This window comes from Haliotis asinina, chromosome 7 (genome assembly GCF_037392515.1).
Source record: "Haliotis asinina isolate JCU_RB_2024 chromosome 7, JCU_Hal_asi_v2, whole genome shotgun sequence".
NCBI lineage: Eukaryota > Metazoa > Mollusca > Gastropoda > Lepetellida > Haliotidae > Haliotis > Haliotis asinina.
In genome coordinates this window covers 53,793,485-53,815,117 of record NC_090286.1, presented here as the reverse complement: position 1 = coordinate 53,815,117, position 21,633 = coordinate 53,793,485, and the positions used below count along the sequence as shown (strand labels likewise).

The window sequence follows — 21,633 nt, the reverse complement described above, 5'->3', positions numbered from 1 at the left end:
CTGGCCTGTTTGCTGGTAACAGTTTATGGATTTGCTGATGATGGCCTGCCTGCAGTTAAAGGCTCTTGCCAGCTGACGTTGCAGAGCATCCATACTGGCCATACCGATCATCTTGTCAGTTGCTCTTGCCCAAGTCTTGGCATATTCATGGTGTTTTTTTCGGTTACCGCTTGGTTGCTCTGTCCAGCATCGGCATTTATGCCACAACCACGTACGTGCATTTGGACCAATGTCCCGCAATTAAGTTTAGGATAATGCACTATTCGTACGAAGTTTTCGCACACCTGCGTTGTCATCGGGTTGCGATTTGGTGAATGTTATCTGCTTGGGTCCAAACCTGTACCAGCCTTTTTGTTTCTTGTACAGTTATTTTAAAAGTGATCAATTTCTTTTGTCTGGTAGATGAAAATAGTGATAGAAGTTCGAAAAAACATATGTTAATCCCCGAGCAATTCAAGCAATATCGATTCAAAAGATGTGATCCAAGCAATATCGATTAAAAAAATGTGATCCAAGCAATATCGATTCAAAAAATGTGATCCAAGCAATATCGATTCAAAAGATGTGATCCAAGCAATATCGAGTGAATGAGTGAGTTTACTTTTACGCCGCACTCATTAATATTCCAGCCATATGGCGGAGGTCTGTAAATATTCGAGTCTGGACTAGACATTCCAGTGATCAACAGCATGAGCATCGATCTGCGCAATTGGGAACCGATGGCATGTGTCAACCAAGTGAGCGAACCTGACCACCCGATCCTGTTAGTCGCCTCTTACGACAAGCAGAGTCGCCTTTTGTGGCAAGCATGGGTTGTTGAAGGCCTATTCTACCCCTGACCCTCACGGGTCTCTTCTTTAAATGTACCATATGAACATCAGTGAACGAATGAAGGACCCAGTGTGTATAATACTACAGAGTATGGCAAATCCCTAAATTCTGATAGTCACATATAAACTTAAATATGGTGAGGCCATTTTTTGTGTGCTTAATGGGCACTTTAAACAGCATCTTAGAACATGCAAGAAGTAATTGTTTCAATATTTCTGCACCATGTTTGATTCAAACGCCTTCACACAACAGCCTAGTGCATGTAGAAGACAGACTTCCTATGCAGCTTGTGACAACTGGGCACTGGCAGTTGTGAATCGGTCCCAAAGGGCTTAGAGCACAACATATCGGCCATCTGCCCTTGATGTTTGTCTGGGTCTCCTTGAGAAAAGCCTGTCCCTAGTCTAAGAATGACAGAGAGAGACACCCGAGCAACACCTCTGATCGATTCACCATCCTGTTACCATGCAATGGCCGGTCGTGAGCCCTTAACGGTCTGAGCTGTGGGACGATGAATACCTTGAAAGCTTTCAATGTCTGTAGCTGTTTTCACGGAAACGTTCCCACAAGCTGCATGGGAACGTCATCACACGCACTAGGCTGTTGTGTCTGGGCATTGGATTCAGTCATGGTGCTAGTGTTTCACGTTTCTCGACAATGTTTCATTTCACTCAAACTAAACAAATATTGAATAGGCTGCTTCACTGCGTGTTCTAACGCTTAAAGCAAGTGACGCTTAAAGTGCCAACTAAGCACAGAAAAAGTTGCATCTACCCGCGAATATGAATTACCTCATCATGTTTATATTTACGCATGACTATCAAATTTCAGGGTGTTCAGATACTTTTTGTTTGTAGTATATTTTCAACAATACAAGCCCCTGTGCTCACCAGTATACACAACTAGTTGGTGAATCGTGTGGGAGAGTCTGGTTTTACGCCATTGTTAAGAACATTCCAGCAACGCCAGACACGGAGGACCCCAGAAATGGGTTTCACACACTGAACCCACGTATGGGAGTCGATCCGCATATCTGGTGTGACGAGCAAATTCTCTAACTTCTACACCACCCCATATATCGCCTAAATGTGATATATCAGAGTCCAAATGACCATTCGGGTCCTTTATGCAAAATTGAAGATACCTCCATCCTTCAGTCCGTGCCCTCGGCGAGACTGCATGGTGAGCACTAAACTACCGTGCCTACGCCAGATGGGTTACAACTAGTTGACTGTTCAAGTCAAGAAGTACAGCTTAAACCACTCCTCGGGAGCCCCGCGGTCGTTCCACTTGGCTAGGCGCGGTTTGTTGTTGAAATATGAAAGTTATTATTATTCAAAGCGCGTGGCAAGGTTCGCCTGGGAACCTATAAAAACTGAACGCAACGCGGCTCGCTGTTGTGTCGGTCATCCGGGGCCGCTGCTCCAGACGAGGTGGCAATTACGTCTGTGGTTGCAGTGCTCCGTGCACGACGGCCAGCTTGCTTGGTCTTCGGGGATTGCTGAATCAGAAGAAGTCGAAGGAGAGAGAACATTATGTGTAGCTTGGGGATGCAGAACACATTCAATAACCATTTCATGAAAATTGGGAGCACTTTCCCAGACGCACTCCGATAAAATGCACAGATTACTACTGGCTCGATATTCAAGTTATCTAATCCATCTATCCCCCGTACAATTACCAACTGACGTGGTCAGTCGTCCTTTGCTTTCAGTTGGCACTTTCTATCAACGCCAACGTGTCACCTTTCGTTGAGATGTCTCAAGTGCACAGCCGCTGACATATCTCTGAAGACCGAAATGGGCTTTGCTGTCATCTGCTCGTGCAGCACGTGAAACACGACTGTCATTTGTCACGTGGGGATTAGACTTTGGTTCAGGATGTAGTTGGGATCACTGCCACCTGGTGATCCATAGTTGTGTGTCATCTCTAATGTAGGTCTACAGCTCTTAGCCATGTTTACAGCACCACAAGACGCAGGTGTGCAGTGGTTGATTCGTGCCAGACATACAACATGGAAAATGTCACCGTGGATACCGACCTTGCGATGTGATGATGAGGACTAACTGTCTACAAATATAACCTTATCACCACCATCAATTTTGCATATGACTCCCTTGTTTAGTGCAACTATATTGCGTCACCAGGAATATACTACACCATGTGAATATCCTAGCCTCATTCAGAGCCACAATACCACAAACACATGCATTATCATATATTATCCCATGCATGGTGGCACTATGACATATCCTTCCATCCGGGGGCGGTGGGGTAGTCTAGTGGTTAAAGCGTTTGCTCGTCACGCCGAAGACCCGGGTTCGATTCCCCACATGGGTACAATGTGTGAGGCCCATTTTCTGGAGTCCCCCGCCGTGATATCGCTGGAATATTTAGTCCCATGCCATTATACTATTGCCGCTACGAGCGTATTGTCCCATATTACCTCATACATAGTGCAACTTTATATACTTTAGAGTTGCATGAAATGTATTCTAAAATTACGAGGTTACAATTCAGTAGAAATTAATGTTTTCACGTGCCGATTTCCAACTTGAAACAGAACCAAACGATAAATCAGTTCGGTGTGAAACCAACAGCTAGGAAAATGTTGTGCATTTGGCTGCTGTGTGTCAATACCCAGTGGAAGTAAAATATTCATGCTAAAATATAGTGCCTTTTGTTACCATGGTAACTGAAAAGCGCAGATGTCATAACGATATCACTGTTTATGTTATTTTAACAACAATTATGATAAATGTATGGCTTCTTGAAGTCGCGATAAATGCACTACAATATGGAACGCGGTCTACGCTGACGTTAACAGTCAAAATTTAAATATTTCGCAGACACTTTCGCCGAACCTTTCGCTTGTCGCTGAAATCTGCGGTAAAAGGACCGTCAACTCTCAGCAGTTACCATGAAAGTTCGTGAGAGTCAGTTTACGCTTGAATATGGTATGTAAAGTTTTGTGACAGGAGCGTCAAATATCTTTGCCAAGAAAGTATTTTAAATATTAAAACGTTCTTCCCATGTAGGAAAATCAAGCTCATGGAGAAATACAATTCACCGCAAACCGTCCGGGCTAACAGGCTCACGGAATAACGTGTCTGAGGAAAGAGTAGTATGTCCCAGTCTTCCGGAACGTGGAGTGTCAGTGTTATATACAGATACATATGCAAGAAAGGGAGTGAGTGAGTGAGTTGGGTTTTTACCTACATGGGCAATCGAACCCAGGTCTTATAACGTTCGAGAGCAACATTTATTGCCCGATGCAATAGGTGTTATACGCTTTGAGAGTGACTAGTCAGCGTGGAAAATACAAACTGAGTGTTGTTATTGTTTAAGATGATGTGCCTTTCCTTCTAGACTGTTGATGAAACTAAATCCAGCTATTTGGTACACATGCTGCTTTATATCTTCCTGATCTTAATATCATTTAGAAAGTGGTCAAATATAAGATATGTTATATCAGGGATTATCTACAACATATATGGAAGCTCCCTGGTTACATATTTGGGATTACACTGTCATAGTGAAGTACAGATTCCACAGTAGTACTTTAGTTGGGTTGAGTCCCATCTGGACCAAGGCCAGCACACATAAACGCCTAGTTTTCCGTCGGATGAGCGGTCTTGGCGACTGTCCTTGTGTGCTGGCGATTATAGGTGCCAGACTCTGATGGTGTATAGGTTCGAATCCCAGATGGGACTCTACCCAACAAAAGTCCTAGAATTTTTACTTTACTGTGAAGGTTTAATCCAAAATATTACACATGTTACATCTGTTCCTCCGTAAGGAAGTTGTTAATCCATAATGTTTGTCCTAAAAAGATAAGATAGTATACATATATATTTTTTCTGTTCATTACCTAGATCAATGTTGGTTGTAAATTCTATCAAAAGCTCATTGGATATCAAATATTCCACCCAAATTAGTTTTAATTGCATACCGGTATTCATAATCAATAATAATTGTGAAGGCAGTTCGGAGAGGTTCGGAAGATTTGCGGAACATACCGAAGTTGTCCAAAGGGAGATCACTCTAATGTTCCATCAGCGGCTGTCAGGTGAAAGTGCCTAAGAACTTCATGAGTTTCTGTTTTCAGATTTTGCGTTTATTTAAGCGGAAACGTTACTTGATCTATATACAGATAATTTCAAGTTTGACGGAGGGTGGAATTACACGACAAACACACTCGAACTTGCATTGTATCAATGTAAACGACATCAGACAACTTATTGAAAACCAAACCTGTGCGAAGTCAACAACAACAAATCATCTACTACACAGAATCCATTTAGATTCTAGTCATTATAAAATGGCGTACGATGTAAAAGAAGCTGCCATCGGAGTAGAAATAAGAGGAATAAATCTGAATGATCCAGTGTCGGATGATTTGATTAAGCGGTTCAAAGAGGACGTTCATAAACATAGACTTCTAATCTTCAAGGACCAAGGGGTTGTGGCAGCGGATCGACATGTCGAAATAAGCCGCTGGTTTGGAGAGTTGGAATCAACGTTCTACAAGCATCCTCGATCCACACATCCTGACGTGTTTCGAGTGTCAAACGATGAGCGAGAAGGATGTCGGAACGTAGGACGGACTGGCTGGCATATAGATGGGAGCTTCATGAGGGCACCATTTGCGTTTGCCTTGTATCACATGGTTTCAGTGCCCAAGAGTGGCAATACGGGTATGTAGGAATGGAGTGAGTCAGTTTAGTTTTATGCCACACTCAGCAATATTCCAGCTATATGGCAGCGGTCTGGAAATAATTGAGTCAGGACCACACAAGCCAGTGATCAACAGCATGAGCATCAATTTGCGCAATTGGTATCCCATGACCTGATCCTGTTAGTTGCTTCTTACGACAAGCGTAGTCGCCTTTTATGGCAAGCATGTTTTGTTGAAGGTCTATATTCTACCCCGAACCTTCATGGGTCATGGGGAAAAGCAGTAAGAGTCATAGTCACTTGGATGTTAAGTGAGTTTAGTTTTACCCCTCACTCAACAATATTCCTCTCCATGGGGGAGATGTTAAGGAAAAGATCTGCAATTTCCGTGATGTCTTTGTTTTGGGTGAATATATCATGACATGTAAGCAAAGGTTATCAGTTATCCAGCATCCTACGTTCGTCTTGATCTGTGTTGGTATTAAATAGTGTAACTTTCATAGTGTAGCAAACCTTTGTTTCTGGCTTACAGTGTCCCATTGTCAGCCTCTGAAATTTGAAAACAATAGAAATTTTCATAAAAAGAAACAGGAACAGCTGTAGATATTGACAAGATGATATTCATTGGAACCAGAATGCTGACACATTGGTTTTCAACGGCTTTCCACTCAGGTAGCAGTGCAGCATCCCTTAGCATGCTAAAGCCTGTCTGTGACCTAAGAATTTGGGTTTGAATCCAAGATTCACTCAGATTATTTCATGGTTTGCCAACACCATGCATGTGCTTAAATGGGACTCAGCCAAGTACCAAACATCTCACACCTGCACATCATTATGTATGGCTTGTCTCCCACATCAAGTGGACAGATGTTCAGACCATGTCAAAGTTAATGTTAAAGCATTTCTATGTAGATTTCGTCCCGCTGAAGGAGCTTGTGGAGAGTTTAAGCTCAGAGACACGGCAGCGGTGGGAGCGACTGTGGATGGTCAGCGACCGTCGTAGTAATCTTGTCCATCCTCTCATCTATCCCCATCCTGTTACCAGGCATCCAGTAAGTCTAGCTGCAGAAAGCACTGAGGGAATGGGTAGTGTAGTGAATGTAGAGAGTGAACATTGAATCTATATCAGTATTAAGTTGTTGTGACTACTTATGCAAAGACATGTAGTGTAAGAGTATATAAATAAGTGTACAGAGATATTTTAATTTTATTTATGCTACTGGACAAGTCATTTCAGCTTTTAAGGTGGTTTAAGTTATTATGTTCACAATAGTTTGTTTCCAGTATAAATATGTTTCAATTACCTCATATATTGGTATAGATAAATCTTTTCTTATTGTCAGGTAATACCTGATAATAGTTTAGGGCAGATACTATCAGCTATTGAGAAATGATTTCCTTCCATCCATAATCGTTTTCAAGTTGCAATTTCACATCAGAGGATGCAAAGTTCCAAGGTAATATCTTTCAACATAAATGTATATTCTATCATTTCATGCCACCTGGTTACTGGGATGCTTCTACTTTTGTGGTTAATGTGACATCAATGTATTAAGAATGAAGAGTGAAAAACAGTTTTGTGAACTTCTGTTGGACATACTTATCCTCTCAAACACTTGTGTTATCATTTATTTTCATATGGGCTGTCATAGTATTTTCAGCGGCAGTTTATCAAGACAGAATATCTTCAGGCATTAAATGTTATATTTATTGACCACCATAAGTTCTTACTAGCAAACAAGGATATATTGCAGAGAACATGTTTATGAGAAAAAGGAGGCGCACCCATTTGGTTTGTGAATTGTCAAGCAGATGTAGGCTAGCACAAGTGCAGTGCATGAAGAAATTTATTCTGTGTGTAGCTGCTGAGATAGGCCACATGCTTCACCCTTCGCACTATACTTGACTGTGGACAACCTGGGGCCCCATTGCTCACAATGACAAGCACCAATGAGTGGCACCCGTACATGGTATTGGTAATACGGGTCAGTGTCTGGTTGGTGCTCAACTTATCCTTTTTCAACATATGTCATATTTGGGATTTCACTTTCTTAGTAAAGTACAAATTCTAGTACTTTTTTCGGTTGAGTCCCATCCGGGATTCGAACCCACACCCTCAGAGTCAGGCACCTAATCGCCAGCACACAAAGTCAGCCGCCTATCCTTTTTCGCCAGTAGACATGTATTGAAAACCATGTTCATTTTTCCACTATCAGAATTAATTCATGTGTGTCTACAAACACCATTTGCTTTTAATTTATAATGTTACTTTAAATAGTGTTGTAACAAGTTTCCAGCAAGAGTGTTTCATTTCCAGACGCTGTGTTTCCACCTCGGAATGACAGAATCCTTTATTTGGGACTTGGGAACGAAAAAGGCGAGAGAAACAGACATGAATGAAACAGTGCAGATCCTGAAGGAAATCCATCGTGAAATCATTAAGGACAACCAACAGCTTGTGTATTCTCACAAGGTAATGCTCATGAACAGGCCGGACCGGTGAAGATCTGGGGTAAAATAGGTCTTCAGCAACATATGCTTGCCACAAAAGGTTATTATGCTTGTCATAAGAGGCGACTACTGGGATCAAGTGGTCGGACTCGCTGACTTGGTTGACATGTCATCAGATTCCAAATGCTCAGATTGATGCTCATGCTGTTGTTCACTAGATTGTCTGGTCCAGACTCAGTTATGTACAGACTGCTGCCATATAGCTAGAATATTGCTGAGTGTGGCATATAATTAAACTCACTCATATATAGACCAGTGCTCTAAAGTCATATACTCAACCATTGGTTGACTTATACCACATGCATCCATGTTGGGGGCTGGTGGGGTAGCCTAATGACTAAAGCAGTCACTGATGATACCAATGGCCAGTGTTTGGTTTCCCACATGGGCACAATATGTGAAGCCTATTTCTGGTATTACCTCTGTCATATCTCTGGAATATTGCTAAAAGCAGCGTAAAACTAAACTCACTCATCCATGTTGCAGATCAGCACCACAACCTTTTACTGTCACCGTAAGCAGAACACCAGAGTAACAACATATAAAACTGTTATATTGTTCTATATAAAAAGGGCACAATGAACCTAAGGACCAAACCATGTAATACTTGCCAGTCACCTGTATTCACTAGTCCACAGTGGTGGTAGACATTTTAATAAAAATCTGTTCTATTCAGCTATATTTCATCTCTTTCATGTGTCTGTAAACAAGTGAGTCTGGACAAGACAGTCTAGTGACTGATATGATGAACATTGATCCATGCAGTCAAAAGTGTGATATCAAGTCACCAAGCAACCAATCAGTGTGTCTTACAGAAAGCAGAGATTGCTGGGTACCTGTATTCCTATCAGGAATCCCAGCTGTGTGAACATGTCACAGTCACATTAACAGACACACCTAAACATATGGAGAACGACATTTAGAAACCGACAGGATTGATAATATAGAGTCAAACAATCAAATAAAGAAACTTTTTTTAAGCATATACGTGTAAAAAGCATTTATTCCAAGAGATCTGATTTTAGTTGCAAGACTAATGTTACCTGATTGTACATACTGTGTCATTTTGCGAAATTGACAATTTGTAGGCCAATTCCTATACATTTTTCACTTGGGAGTCACAATGTCTGTGAGAAGCACCTCAATGTCAGTGAAAGAAACCATTAATCAGTTTAAATGAGTTACAGCCTCACAAGTGCAGATTTGTCACCTGTATGTTTCATGCAGTACTGTCCAGCCAAGTTAATATTTCAATTTGTTTCAAACATTAGAAGCTGTCAAAGACATTTTCTTTTGGCTTTTGGGGCCATTTTTTTTCACATGAGTGAAATGATATCATGTTGATTATCTTACCATGAATCACGTTAACATCCTTCCTTGCAAAGACATTTTAGTGTTGTAATCTCCATACTATATTAGACTGATGTAAATGTTCATGCAGAAATACAGTCTCACAAACAAATGGACTGAAAATGAATGAATGCATTTGGTTGGCGTACAATTTGAAGTTATGGCAATCTTAACCATAAGATAACGGTGATCTCCATACTTTGAAAGACTGTTGAAAATCTATGGCTGAATTACAGAATAATAAACAAGAGGTCTGCAAATGAGTGAGTTTAAATCTAATGTCACTTGTAGTGAGAGGTGACCGCCTGAAAGCTGTTAATGCTCATTGACTGGCTGATGCATGTCACTGTTGTCCAGCTGAGAAAATTGATGCTTATTATGCCATCCAGCGGATTGTCTTTCCCCAACTCAGTTAGTTAATGAGTTTGGCATTGTGCAACAAAATACAATCAAATGTATTAATCAAACCTGTATTGTTGTTTTCTCCAGTGGGAAGTGGGCGACTTCATCATCTCAGACAACCTTTCTGTTGGTCACGAGGCTACCCCAGAAACACAGCATCCAAGGTCAGTGGTTGGACTGAGAGTCTTACATCGAACGACGGTCAAAGGAACTCATGAACCAAAGAAGTAGCCTGTGCGTTGTGCGTTTCTGTCACATCTGAATATTCATGCTGCCATATTTGAAGCTTATTGATATTATTATGTTTAGATGTGCTTGTTTGAATCTGCGATCTCATTGCATCAGAACAGTGCCATGGACCGTGTAGGACATGATTATTATAGTACTTCCATGGTATTTTTCGATGCACTTGTCCTTTTTATGTACTTGGTCTGAATTTCACAAATGAGATATCAAATACAGCACACTGAATTCATTTTCCCATCTGTCTTACCTGGTACTGTTCTTGATTCTGGAACCTTTTTTTTAAAGAAGGCAAATGGTGCAATTAAACAGCAATTGTCATTATACAAAAACTATATTGCTTTTTATTGTTTTCTGTTTATTTTACATGACAAACAAATGATAACAAATAGTTGATATCTATGGTTTGGGAGGGAATAATCAGTTGGTATCATGTTATCAGATGATTACGAGGTCCAAGGTAACATATTCAGTGTATATGTATTTGTTATGTTTTATGAATTTGTTGATTGATTAGTAAATGTGTGAAAATGACAAAGCATATCAAATGTTATCTTTATTACATGCATCTTCTAGTGTTGATCCTTGTTGGACTGTTGTCAGAAGACTGTTTGTTAAAGGAATTATTTTATGACTTCCAGAAGTGGGACATGTTTTAGCAGGCGAGTAAAATGGTTTACATCCAGATTATTACATATATATAGCATATTGTGGATATACCAGTGTGACACAGTGTACTGATCCAACCATGATGCTGAGCACCAGGCAGGGTATAAACAAGTACTGTCTGTAGTCAACACCAGTCTTCTCCCCCTTCTTTGGATCTGGGACACCGTGGCAAAGCCAAGACTTATGATATGGTTCCTTTTTACAGTCATAGTAGCAACAATCTGGATGACCCACTGATATAATCCACCTCATGACTCAGTAAGTATTTATCCCTTGGAACATTTCTATTTGACTGCTATTCAACAGCACCCAGGGTAATGTTCCACCTACATGATGTCAGTATTTAATAAACTGAGGCTGACAAGCCAATCCACGGACTGTGACACTCAGCTGTACAATGAGCTAAAGCTGCTGACTCAGCATCTCTACAGCACTGCAGCTGGGGACTTAGCTTTTCAATGCTTGGCTAACTTCTTCCACAATAACATTTGTTCTTCTTGTTGATGTTATCAATAAAGACAGACATAAATTGGGTTATGAATTATTTTTAATGGTGTATTTCTACCAATATTGGTTCTGATGATGAAGTAAATTTCCAAAGCACACTGTTGTATGTTACTTTCAGAGCCTTTGACCTCATATGATAACAATATCCACTAAATTTAGAAATAACATATATGACAAAAACAGTAACAATTTTATATGCATAAAACAAAAATGATGATGCTTAAGTTAGCTAAAAATGGACGGTATGTACAAGTTCAATCTGTAGCTTGAGACTATATGGTACTGTAAAGATACTGCCAGTTGTCCCCAAAAAGGTAGACAGTGACATATAAAGGATTGGACGGTAAACCAAGGTACATGATGAAGATGCCTCTTAATCTGAACATACATTAAGTAATTACCTGTGCAGGGAATCAAACCTGTGACATCCACATAAGCAAGCGTTCCATCCACCTACCTCATGACTAGGAAGCATGTCTTTTCCTTCTCTGACACACAGTAGTTAATATTTAACACTGAATGCTTCGCAGTTTCTAATTGATAGCTCTCCGACATTGCAATTTTCTGGTTTTCGCTTCACAAGGTATCACTGGTATCTAATCTAACCCATGCAAATAGTACGATTTTTTACAGAAAATCTTTCCAGTTATCGTTTGCTGTTGGGTTTTATCACCTAGATGAGTGTTGAGAAAATTATGTTTTCCTGCCACAGTAATCGTTGTTGGCATTATTAAGTTAATCCAGATCACAAGTCCCTTGATTGTGTCTTGTCCACTTCATCACAAGTCGCAAAATCCTCCTTGCACTTTCGTAGACACTGTTGCCACTGCTTCAGGGATGAGCTGGTTCTGTCCTGGACCCACATGGATCCATATCATCTGGACCATATTGGATCAGATAATAACACGTATAAATCATATTCTCGACAAGATCCGTCCATGGCAGTTTCGAGCTGTTCTTATTAATCCATTACTAATGACAAGTGTCCTCGGATCTCAGACTCCTGGTTACATGTGACCTGCATCATGGCTGCGCACTGTCTCAATGCCATGAGGTGCAGCTGATGAATTGTTTCATTCAATGGGACTACCAGATCTGTGGAAAGCTGAAATGCAGTTAACGAATGAGTGAGGCACGGGTAACTTTATCACAAAGATAGACTCTTTCATATGTTCATATATTTTTGTTTCAAACCTTCTTATATGATTAAATACTTTCTGGTGTTATTACATACTTAAAAGAGAAAAAGGCTTTGCTTAAGGTACCCAATTGGGGTTTCCAACCAGGGGTTTGCCTGTGAAAGATGGTAGCTACCATACATTCCCCTAGAGGCCGGGAAGGTCTTTCCACCACAGTGATCAGTTTTTGAAATGTGGGTATTGAACATCTTGAAATGCCTAAGTATTATTAATCTCAGTAAAATAGATACAGAAGCATTGTTCTTTGTTAAAGCTCCAGTAAATTTAATCTTCATGAACAGTCAGGCTACAGGTCTGCTTGTATTGGAAGTAAGATTGAGTAATATGAAAGACTTACGCCTTGTGGCAATTACTGTGTTGCCATGGCTGCATGATATTGAGACCACAGAAAACACATCTTCCCCAGGAAATATCACTTGTCTTGGAACATTTGTCTCTTCATCAACTCGTCCAAGCCGACCTCTCGAAGACTTTCCCCAGGAAAAAACCTCCCCATCTGAAATCACAAGATGTTGCTTCCTGTTGCTTGAGTTTAATGCAACCATTTTCTAGCTATACAACAACAGGGTACAAAGAAATGAGCTGAAACATTGTATCCACAAGTGGAACTGTACCTGAGTCTATCATGATACTGAAAAGGCTTGCCTTAATCTAGTCTAGCCGCTAAACATATTTTACTGAAGCTCTTACCCTCGGACACTGCAACAGTAAATGTATCCCCACAGGCAACCTGCCTGATGTTACACGTCTGCTGAAACTGCACCTGGTTTGGACGTCTGGTGGGGAAGTCTGACTCATAGCCAAGCTGACCAAATTGGTTGGCACCAAAGGTGAATACCTGTCCCTCAACTGAAATTGGAAGTGTAATTTAGGCTATGTTTTTACTCTTTGTGAGCACTGAACACTCCGGCAACATTGCATGCGAGCTATGCATGACATCATTACACAGTGTGATGTGTAACCATGACAATACATTTAGACATACTGGGCTGTAGTGTATGTACACATACATATGAAATGTTGACGAAACATTTCCATGGACAGTATGCAAACTGTGGTAGACAGATGAAAACTTTCACACTGTCTGTCTCGATGTACTCTGACCGACCTGTTTTCAGAAACCCATGCTGCCACAAGACGCTACTATATTTGTCGTAAGAGGCGACTAATGGGATTGGGTGGTCAGACTAGTTGACTGGGTTGACACAGGTCATCAGTTCCCAGTTGTGTCGATGATAATGCTGTTGATCACTGGATTGTCTGGTTCAGACTCAATTATGCAGTGTAAAACACTGTGATCTTAAAGGGAGTTGTTTCTGCTGAAGACACCTGACAATCTTACTTGTTACCATCACAAAGGGGAACCTCTTTCTTTTGAAAACAACTGCCATACTTACCTGTGACAAGCATTGTGTAAGAGTTCTGTCTGAATCAGATGTGTGAGTTCTGTCTGTACAAGCCAATCTTACCTGTGACTAGCGCTGAGTGGGAAGTGCCTAAAGCAACAGTCTTAACAGGACATTTTGTGATTGGCTGAGAGGCGACCAGTGTAAAGATGGACGTCTCTTCAACGCTTCGCCCATCAGTCTCATCCAGACCCAGCTTGTTGAATCTAGCCAACAGTGAGGCTTTATACATTAATACAAATGCTTATGTCATCAAGATAGTGAATGTTTTCTTGACACTTTCAAATCCCAACTTGAACCTTATATATATGAAAATTGTTGACAATAATGTAATATGGTATTGTACACTTATAAACCTAGCAGCATGAACAATGCAACTGTTTTATATCAAACTATCAGTTCACAACATACATGTATTCAGATTACATACAACATATTTGTTTTTTCCTTGCAGTGTTTCCATATCCATAATTACACCTAATTCAAATGTGTGAATCAAAGATTTTCTCAGAGCTTTTTCACTCATTATTTTCTTTCAATTTGAGGAATTCTATCCTAAAAAAGGTTCTGAATTTTTCATAGACATTTCATTTGTCACATAAAACATACAGTATTTTTTCTCTGACTTCACGTATTGATTGTTACAAAAACATGAGCAACAACAACAATGTATACATTGAGGATTACTCCCGCCATCCTTGATATCTTGATAAATTTCCACTATACCATGGATACATCTACAGCTCAGCCAAATCCTTTTTTTACCCCCTTTTGCTGACTTCGCATTCTCACATTTGCCAATCAGCAACCAATCTTGTCAGTGTCAACAAATATAGTGGTTGCAGTTTTAAAGGTTTGCAGTGCAACTCAGATTGGGGACATCATACAGACAAATTGTCTGGTCCGAAACTTTAAAAAAAATATGTGCAAGAACTCCTTCTACCTCCTTCAGAGTAACAGCTTGTGTTGCCGGGTTTAATCAGTTAGATAATTTAAAAAGTGAAAGTGAGTTGTGATTGGAATGCTCAACTTTCCAGTGTAGACACCTGACTAAATATAGAGCCAGCCAGGGGAGGTAATAAAATTATTGGGTCAAGCCTTAGATTCATCCAGGTTATTGTGGAGTTTTATCAGATATCAAGGATGGATGCCCACCTGTTGCTGCCAGTACACAGTAGTTTGTTGTCAAGGGTGACAATCATGGAACAGTCCACGCCGCAGTGTACAGAGCATGGGCGGAGGGTGTCATGGATCTGGACAGGCATGGGGTTATTGCACGAGTCTTGGGTACCCAGACCGAGGCGACCTGATCAGGACATACACAGCTTGTACAAACTGATCATGTGAAATTTTGAAACATATTTAAGTCATTTCTTTGTAAATCATAAAGATGGTGTATACAAATAAAAAAAACTGCTGTTAGTTGAGAAAGAAGAATAAAAATGGTGGGAACTTTTGTCTTTTCATTATCCAAACAATTATTCACTAATATACCCTGGATGTGGAATAATGTGAGGCGTATTTTGAATGTTGCAAAGTATGTCCGTATATTTCTGGTTACATCACAAATGTCTGTCATACAAATTCCATGGGACAAGTGATACACTCAAACCATTTAAAAAGCTTCTCTTGCAGGTCCACCATCTGACACTGTTCTCAGTATTATTTACTTGCTGATTGGTTCATCTTACAGGACACTGTCTTACAGTTATCCGAAATGCCCTGAACATTATAGTTAAGACGTCCAAGATGTATTATTGGTAACCAGACTTTCAGGCTTGAAGCCATACAAATGGAAAAGCAAATGTCTTTAAACCTCACGATTTCGTGACTGGTGTATTCTGTCTGTATGGCTTCTGTTAATACAGAATATACTGCTAGACACATATTGGATGATCCTGCGCACTAAACGCATTTGTGACAAGAGACGCGGTACAACGAATTGGGCGAGTACACTTGGCTGCTACAGGTAGCTTGACGATTATGCACGTGCAATACATGCTAACCTTGACATGAAATCAACACCGCATATTCCTTCAAATGATAAGACTGCAATTTCAGACATAAGAAACTGATATTCCACGCTAACCTTTAGTTAAGACGAAGACAAATAGGTGATTGGGGCATTGACAAGCATTTTAGATATTCAACAATTTTGTTAAAAAAAACCCCAGGAAAATGTCATTTGCTTCGTGAAATGGATCGGTGTTCCTAAACATATTTGCTCAGTATATTGTGTTGATTCAATTCGTTGGAATTGTAGTGTGCTATAATAATTCATGCGTGAAACGCACGGGGAAAATGAACTTCTCGATATTTATCAGACAACCCGTCTCCCTCTTGTTTCAAGTGGATCGTTCTGTGGGGCGTTCCCAAGTATGCAAATTGGGGTCATTTGTCAGGTCGTGGATCATCTGTGTTTACCAGTAGTCGGCATCATTCAACTGCCATTTCAAGCTCACTCTTCTCAAAATACAAGTCACTTCTGTTTGTTAAAAATTGGAGACTACATTGTCTGTCTCAGTCCCTGTCTCAGTTATATGATTCACCCTTCTGCCTGGCCCTCACTGTTATGATACAACCTTATATGAAGCAAGTCCAGATATTCTTCAGCTTCTGAATCTCGTAACTGACAAACTCAAACTACTTTTCATTTTTTTATAGAACTGCTTGTTTCCAACATAATAAAAATAAACCAGACTATGAGCCTCCAAGCCCTGGCTCTATCAATTTTAATATGGTTGTTCAGTTTAGTTTGGACAATGCATCAGTTTTATATTACTCTAATTACACATCATCGTGTACCTACCGTTATCGCCTCGCCCCCAGGAGAACACTTCATGCTCATTGGTCACAGCCAGAACATGTGATGCACCACATGACACCTGTATCACTTCGTAACCTAGCAACGCTTCCACAATTTTGGCCTTGAAGTAGAAATATAATTATTGTTACAATAAAGGGTACACATTTTTCTTGTAACATCTACCAGTAACTTAACACCAAGATCAGTGAATATACTACTCACATGAGCGACATCGTTTAAGTTGCCATGTCCCAGGCAGCCATTAGCACCACTTCCATACGTCATGAGTATGCCACGATCTGGTGAAAACAATGGTAATGTGACACACAGTGCAGCATAAAACTAAAAACATAATATACACTATGTGTTACAAACACAGAGAACATGTTATGTGTCACCAGCTGGTGTACTGTGATGGACTAGATAATCTGATGGATAGTATAAATTCATGGCCAGTCAGCACGACGGTCTGGTAATAATTTTAGATGTTCCACTCAACTGGTTAAATTCACCATATCTTGGTGTCTGGTCTGGTTAAATCCTTTTTGGACTGTAACATTTTGAAGTTACCAGACCTGATGTCTGTTTGGTTTGGGGCGTATTTCAAACACTAGTTATATATAAATATCAGAGAAGTTACTTCAAGTAAACATGCTGCAAAAAATCTGACAGAAATCAACAATTTTCATGCTTTGATAACGAACAAACAGCATCCTGATAATAATTTAGAAGCAGTCCATAAATCAGGACCTAACTTTGTGTACTGTCCGAGAAAAATTCCATCACAAAAGTTTATAAACAATGTTATTAATGACACAATTGTCATAATCGTTAATGTTTCTGACTATTGATCATTTTTTGTCAGCTCTAGTGTCAGTAATGAAGGACCGTTGTTGCATTTTGCAAGAGTGACGAGACATTTGTGAGTCACAGCAAGCTACTCACCTGTGAGGCAGGCCATGAAGAGATCCCCACAAGCCACATGTTGGATTGTGACAGCAGCCTGACCCTCCAGGTAACGGGGGACGTACGCTGGACTTGCAGTGTCCACACTGCCTGGGATGGACATCTCGGTCCCAACACCGGGCGACTAAAAGGAACAACTTCACATGTTGGTACATATTTGGCCTGGAATGGGTGAGTGAAATTCATGCCACTTTTACTAATATTCCAGCAATATTACGGTGGGAGACACTAGAAATGGGTTTTACACATTGTACCAAAGTGGGAAATCAAACCCGGGTTTTCGGCATGACAAGTGAACACTTTAACCTCTATGCTACCCAACCACATTGTAGGCACAGGGTAGTCTTCAGGTAAAAGTAAGAAGGTGACTGTGTGTGATTTTGCAGCTCTTTTAGGCATCAGTCCACCATAACTCCAGCAATATCACAGCAGGACACCAGAAATAGGCCACATAACAGGGCACTAGGATAACAGGGCACTAGGATAACCACTAGGATAACAGGGCACTAGGATAACAGGGTACTAGGATAACCACTAGGATAACAGGGCACTAGGATAACCACTAGGATAATCACTTGGCTATCGGCAACCTACCAAAGGCTACAGTCAGAACTTTCAACCAACATTCAGCTGATTCTGGCAGTACTCGGGGAGTTAACACTGCATAGCCAATCTGAATTATGAAGACCACTGGACCAAGGGTCTTTGAATCTCTGGGGCACAACATACTTGATATTCATGATACTCATAGGTAGACATGGTAGACATGGTAGACATGGTAGACTGGTGATGACAGTCTACAACCTGTGCCACATCTGTGGCAGATAATACAACTCACATGATGCTCCTGTTGACTGTGTATTATTGTGGCTAGTAATAATAGATTATAATAATATGATAAGCAATACCCTATGCTGATGGAATTACACATTTTGCTGCCAATGACCATCAGTGGCGTGTAAAAATCCATTCTATTACAAAATCAGGGGGCACACATACTGTTTATACTACCATGACTGTAGTAAATACTAGACTGTGATTTGTTAATTAAGTCATTCAGAAGTATATAATAATGTTATTTACCTCTGATTTTCTAAAACAGTGTGTATTTTCTAAAACTCTTAAAAACGCGGTTAAGGTAGAATGGAGATAAAAGTACTTTGTTGAAAAATCAGAGGCTAGGCATTTGGTTTTAAATACAATTTAGAGCTATCATAATTTCATTATATACCTCTGATTTTCAAACACTCTATGATTATCTCCTAATTATATTTCATTCCTTCTCAAACAGTTATGGATTATGTGGCATGACCAAGTGTCTTACCTCCCACACGAACAGCCTTCCATTCTTTGTAATGGCCGCCTTCTGTGTCCGACCTGTGGACACCTCTATCACCTGCGTCTCAAAGCTAGGGAGCGGGAGCTTTACTGGGGAAGTCTTCCCCCCTCCCCAGCAGTACACAGAACTCAGGGCAGCAGGCTTGGCAGGGAGGCCTTCTGATTGATTCAAACCATGTTTTCTTAATAACCAATAGAATCAGACAAATATCCAAGAACTTGCTCAATCAAACCTTTCAAAAAACACAGAATATAACTCGGCATAGATGGATGAAGTTAAAATAATTTTGTAAGCTAACTGCAGGGACGAGAATTTTCCACAGATATGCAGAATTCCATGGATTTTATTGTATTTGGGTAATTCCTGTGAATCGTCTAAACCTACAGCCCCTAAGACTTGCGGCTCATTTTCCTTTTTTTAACTCGTACCCATTCTCATCCCTGTAACTAACAAACTCAGGTCCCAATTATGTATGATTAGCATGTTCAACTAGGTTATCCATAATAACCACCGAAATGGTCAGCTCCAGGGTCCAGCAAAGAGGTGTCTGTGATAGATCCATAAACATAATGTTGCGTAGAATTTACTTCAAGCAGCCATAAATAAAACACCTCCACTTACAGCAATTTCTGGAATTTTGCTGATAAATGAATGAAACAAGAGTCATCAGAAGATGACATATCCCCCCAGCCCCCACATATTTGAAAGGACAAATCATCTGACAGTTACTTGATGTTTTCTTAGATGAGTTTGAATCGTTTCCATGGAAGTCAAGAAAAGTAGAAATGCCATATACAATGCATCTGTAAACAGCAAAAGGCACCACTTTAAGATCTGTCTCATATATCTGCCAAGTTCTGTTGAAAGATATCAAATGGTTTTCCTTTTGTGCTCTGGAAACAAAGCCTATCCCTCCATTTTGAAACTAAGTCACAACTGTTTCCATGGAAACCAGGAAAAATAAAAATCCAAAAACATTGTAAACAGCAAAAGGCACGACTTTGTGGTCTGCCTCAAATATCTGCCACGTTTTGCTGTAAGATATTGAATAGTTTTTGAGTTCTGCTCCAGAAACGAAACCCATCCCTCCATTTTGAGACTAAGTCAGAATCGTTTCCATGGAAACTGAGAAAACAATATATCACAAAAACCTGTCAGTAGCAAAAGGAGCCACTTTAGATTCTGACTGATATATCTACCATGTTTTGCACAGAAATCTTGAATGGTTTTTGAGTTCTGCTCCTACCCCACCATTAGACTAACACCAAAATGTTCCATGGAAAAAGAAAAAAAAAATATAAATGCCAAAACTCTGTAAACAGCAAAATGAACAACCATAGGCTAAGATTACTATATCTATCAAGTTTGGTCTAAAAATATTGAACGGTTTCTGAGCTATGGTCCGGAAACAAAATGATTACAGACGGACGAGGCGTCAACTATATCCCCCGCATTACATGCCACGGGGATAAAAAGCCAAGACTGGCACCTGTCTAATCTAGTGCAATGTCAAAACTAGCATAAAAGTTCGGTCACACCATATTACAATGTGTGACTGTGTGGTGAATCACATGCTCTAAGCCCACATGGGTAAAAGCGGTCCAATCAGAGACACATAACCCACTTCACCACTTCATCCTCTGATTGCGGGGGGAATCAAACACTCTGAGCTGACATGGGTAAGAGCGGTCCAGTCAAGGTCCCTTAATCCAATACACTCCTCTTGGCACTCTAGGTAATGAGGAAGTAGTGACTACATGGTGAATCAAACACTCGTAGGATTACCGCGGTTATGTTTTATGAACACTGTTGAAAAATTATTATCACTGCCTACTAATCTGCATATTATATTCAGGTCGTGTGCAGTGCTGGTCTAGACAGGTTTCACAGCATATCTAAATATCAAAAACTACTGTGTGATCTTAATGTCATGTCACTGTCTTATCTGGTACACCGTTCAAATCTGGCACCTAGAACTGAATCATTGTAGACTGGAAATAAGTGGCAGATTGTGAAGGTGTAACTTGTCAACTCACCTCGGGATGACAGCATCCCCCTGGCTGACACTCGACCCCTCCCAGTACCAGGGATGCTGGATAGAGGTCTCTGTATTCTGAATGACAGAGGAAATGCCTGAAGGACTGACATAAGCACAAGCAGCTGTTTTAGTCAACAGTACATAAACAAAGACTCTCCTGGTCTTGCCCTTATGACAGGCTTAAACTGACTTTCGCAAACAGCGCCCAACACAACAAACTCAGGTGGTGACTTCAAGAAAGAAAAGTGTGATCTTAATTGTCCTCAATCATTTTTCTCCATTCATCCCAAACTTCCTTATGTATACACCAAAACTGGGCTGGAAAGTTATCTATCATTAATTTATACTGATTTCCCTTTAATACAACCACATAGACTAAGGTTTACATACTAAGGTCACGTGCTCGCTAATAAGTGCAACTATTGTAGTGGTCCACAAACCCAGTTGTTTATATTACTGGGGCTCCTTTCACAAAGCAACCTTTACTAAGGTTAACCGTAACTCCCATCCCTTAATACTGCACGAAGGTTACCTTAGACTTCGGTAACCTTAGTGCAGTGCTTCAGAATGGGAGTTAAGGTTAACCTCAGTAAATGTTGCTTTATGAAAGGAGCCCCTGTTTAGTATTTAGGCACAAGTAACTCACCTGGTACAACAATGTGTGAAGCCCAATTCTGGCATCCCTGTTG

The 21,633-nt window shown here is 40.4% G+C and overlaps 2 protein-coding genes across 3 annotated transcripts in view; one reads left to right on the top strand and one right to left on the bottom strand.

Annotated features, from left to right (window-relative positions):
- The first annotated feature begins 4,846 nt into the window (after positions 1-4,846).
- On the top strand, positions 4,847-11,212 carry LOC137290302 ((3R)-3-[(carboxymethyl)amino]fatty acid oxygenase/decarboxylase-like). The gene is made up of 4 exons (XM_067821109.1): positions 4,847-5,528; positions 6,421-6,560; positions 7,826-7,981; positions 9,859-11,212. The coding sequence occupies exons 1-4, from the start codon at positions 4,922-4,924 to the stop codon at positions 10,000-10,002; spliced, it is 1,047 nt and encodes a 348-aa protein (XP_067677210.1). The 5' UTR covers positions 4,847-4,921; the 3' UTR covers positions 10,003-11,212.
- The window catches only part of LOC137290299 (serine/threonine-protein kinase Nek8-like), a 19,293-nt gene continuing 8,872 nt past the window's right edge, over positions 11,213-21,633 (bottom strand). Inside the window, exons 8-17 of one of the 2 annotated variants that reach the window (XM_067821105.1) lie at positions 20,943-21,019; positions 18,892-19,064; positions 17,547-17,691; positions 16,824-16,900; positions 16,605-16,722; positions 14,951-15,101; positions 13,859-14,001; positions 13,080-13,238; positions 12,727-12,885; positions 11,213-12,295 (exon numbers count right to left, since the gene is read on the bottom strand). In XM_067821105.1, the coding sequence (XP_067677206.1) occupies positions 12,264-12,295; positions 12,727-12,885; positions 13,080-13,238; positions 13,859-14,001; positions 14,951-15,101; positions 16,605-16,722; positions 16,824-16,900; positions 17,547-17,691; positions 18,892-19,064; positions 20,943-21,019 (1,234 nt within the window). In that variant the 3' untranslated portion in view covers positions 11,213-12,263. The remainder of the gene's footprint in view (positions 12,296-12,726; positions 12,886-13,079; positions 13,239-13,858; positions 14,002-14,950; positions 15,102-16,604; positions 16,723-16,823; positions 16,901-17,546; positions 17,692-18,891; positions 19,065-20,942; positions 21,020-21,633) is intronic. The other variant, XM_067821106.1, reaches the window with a different exon arrangement.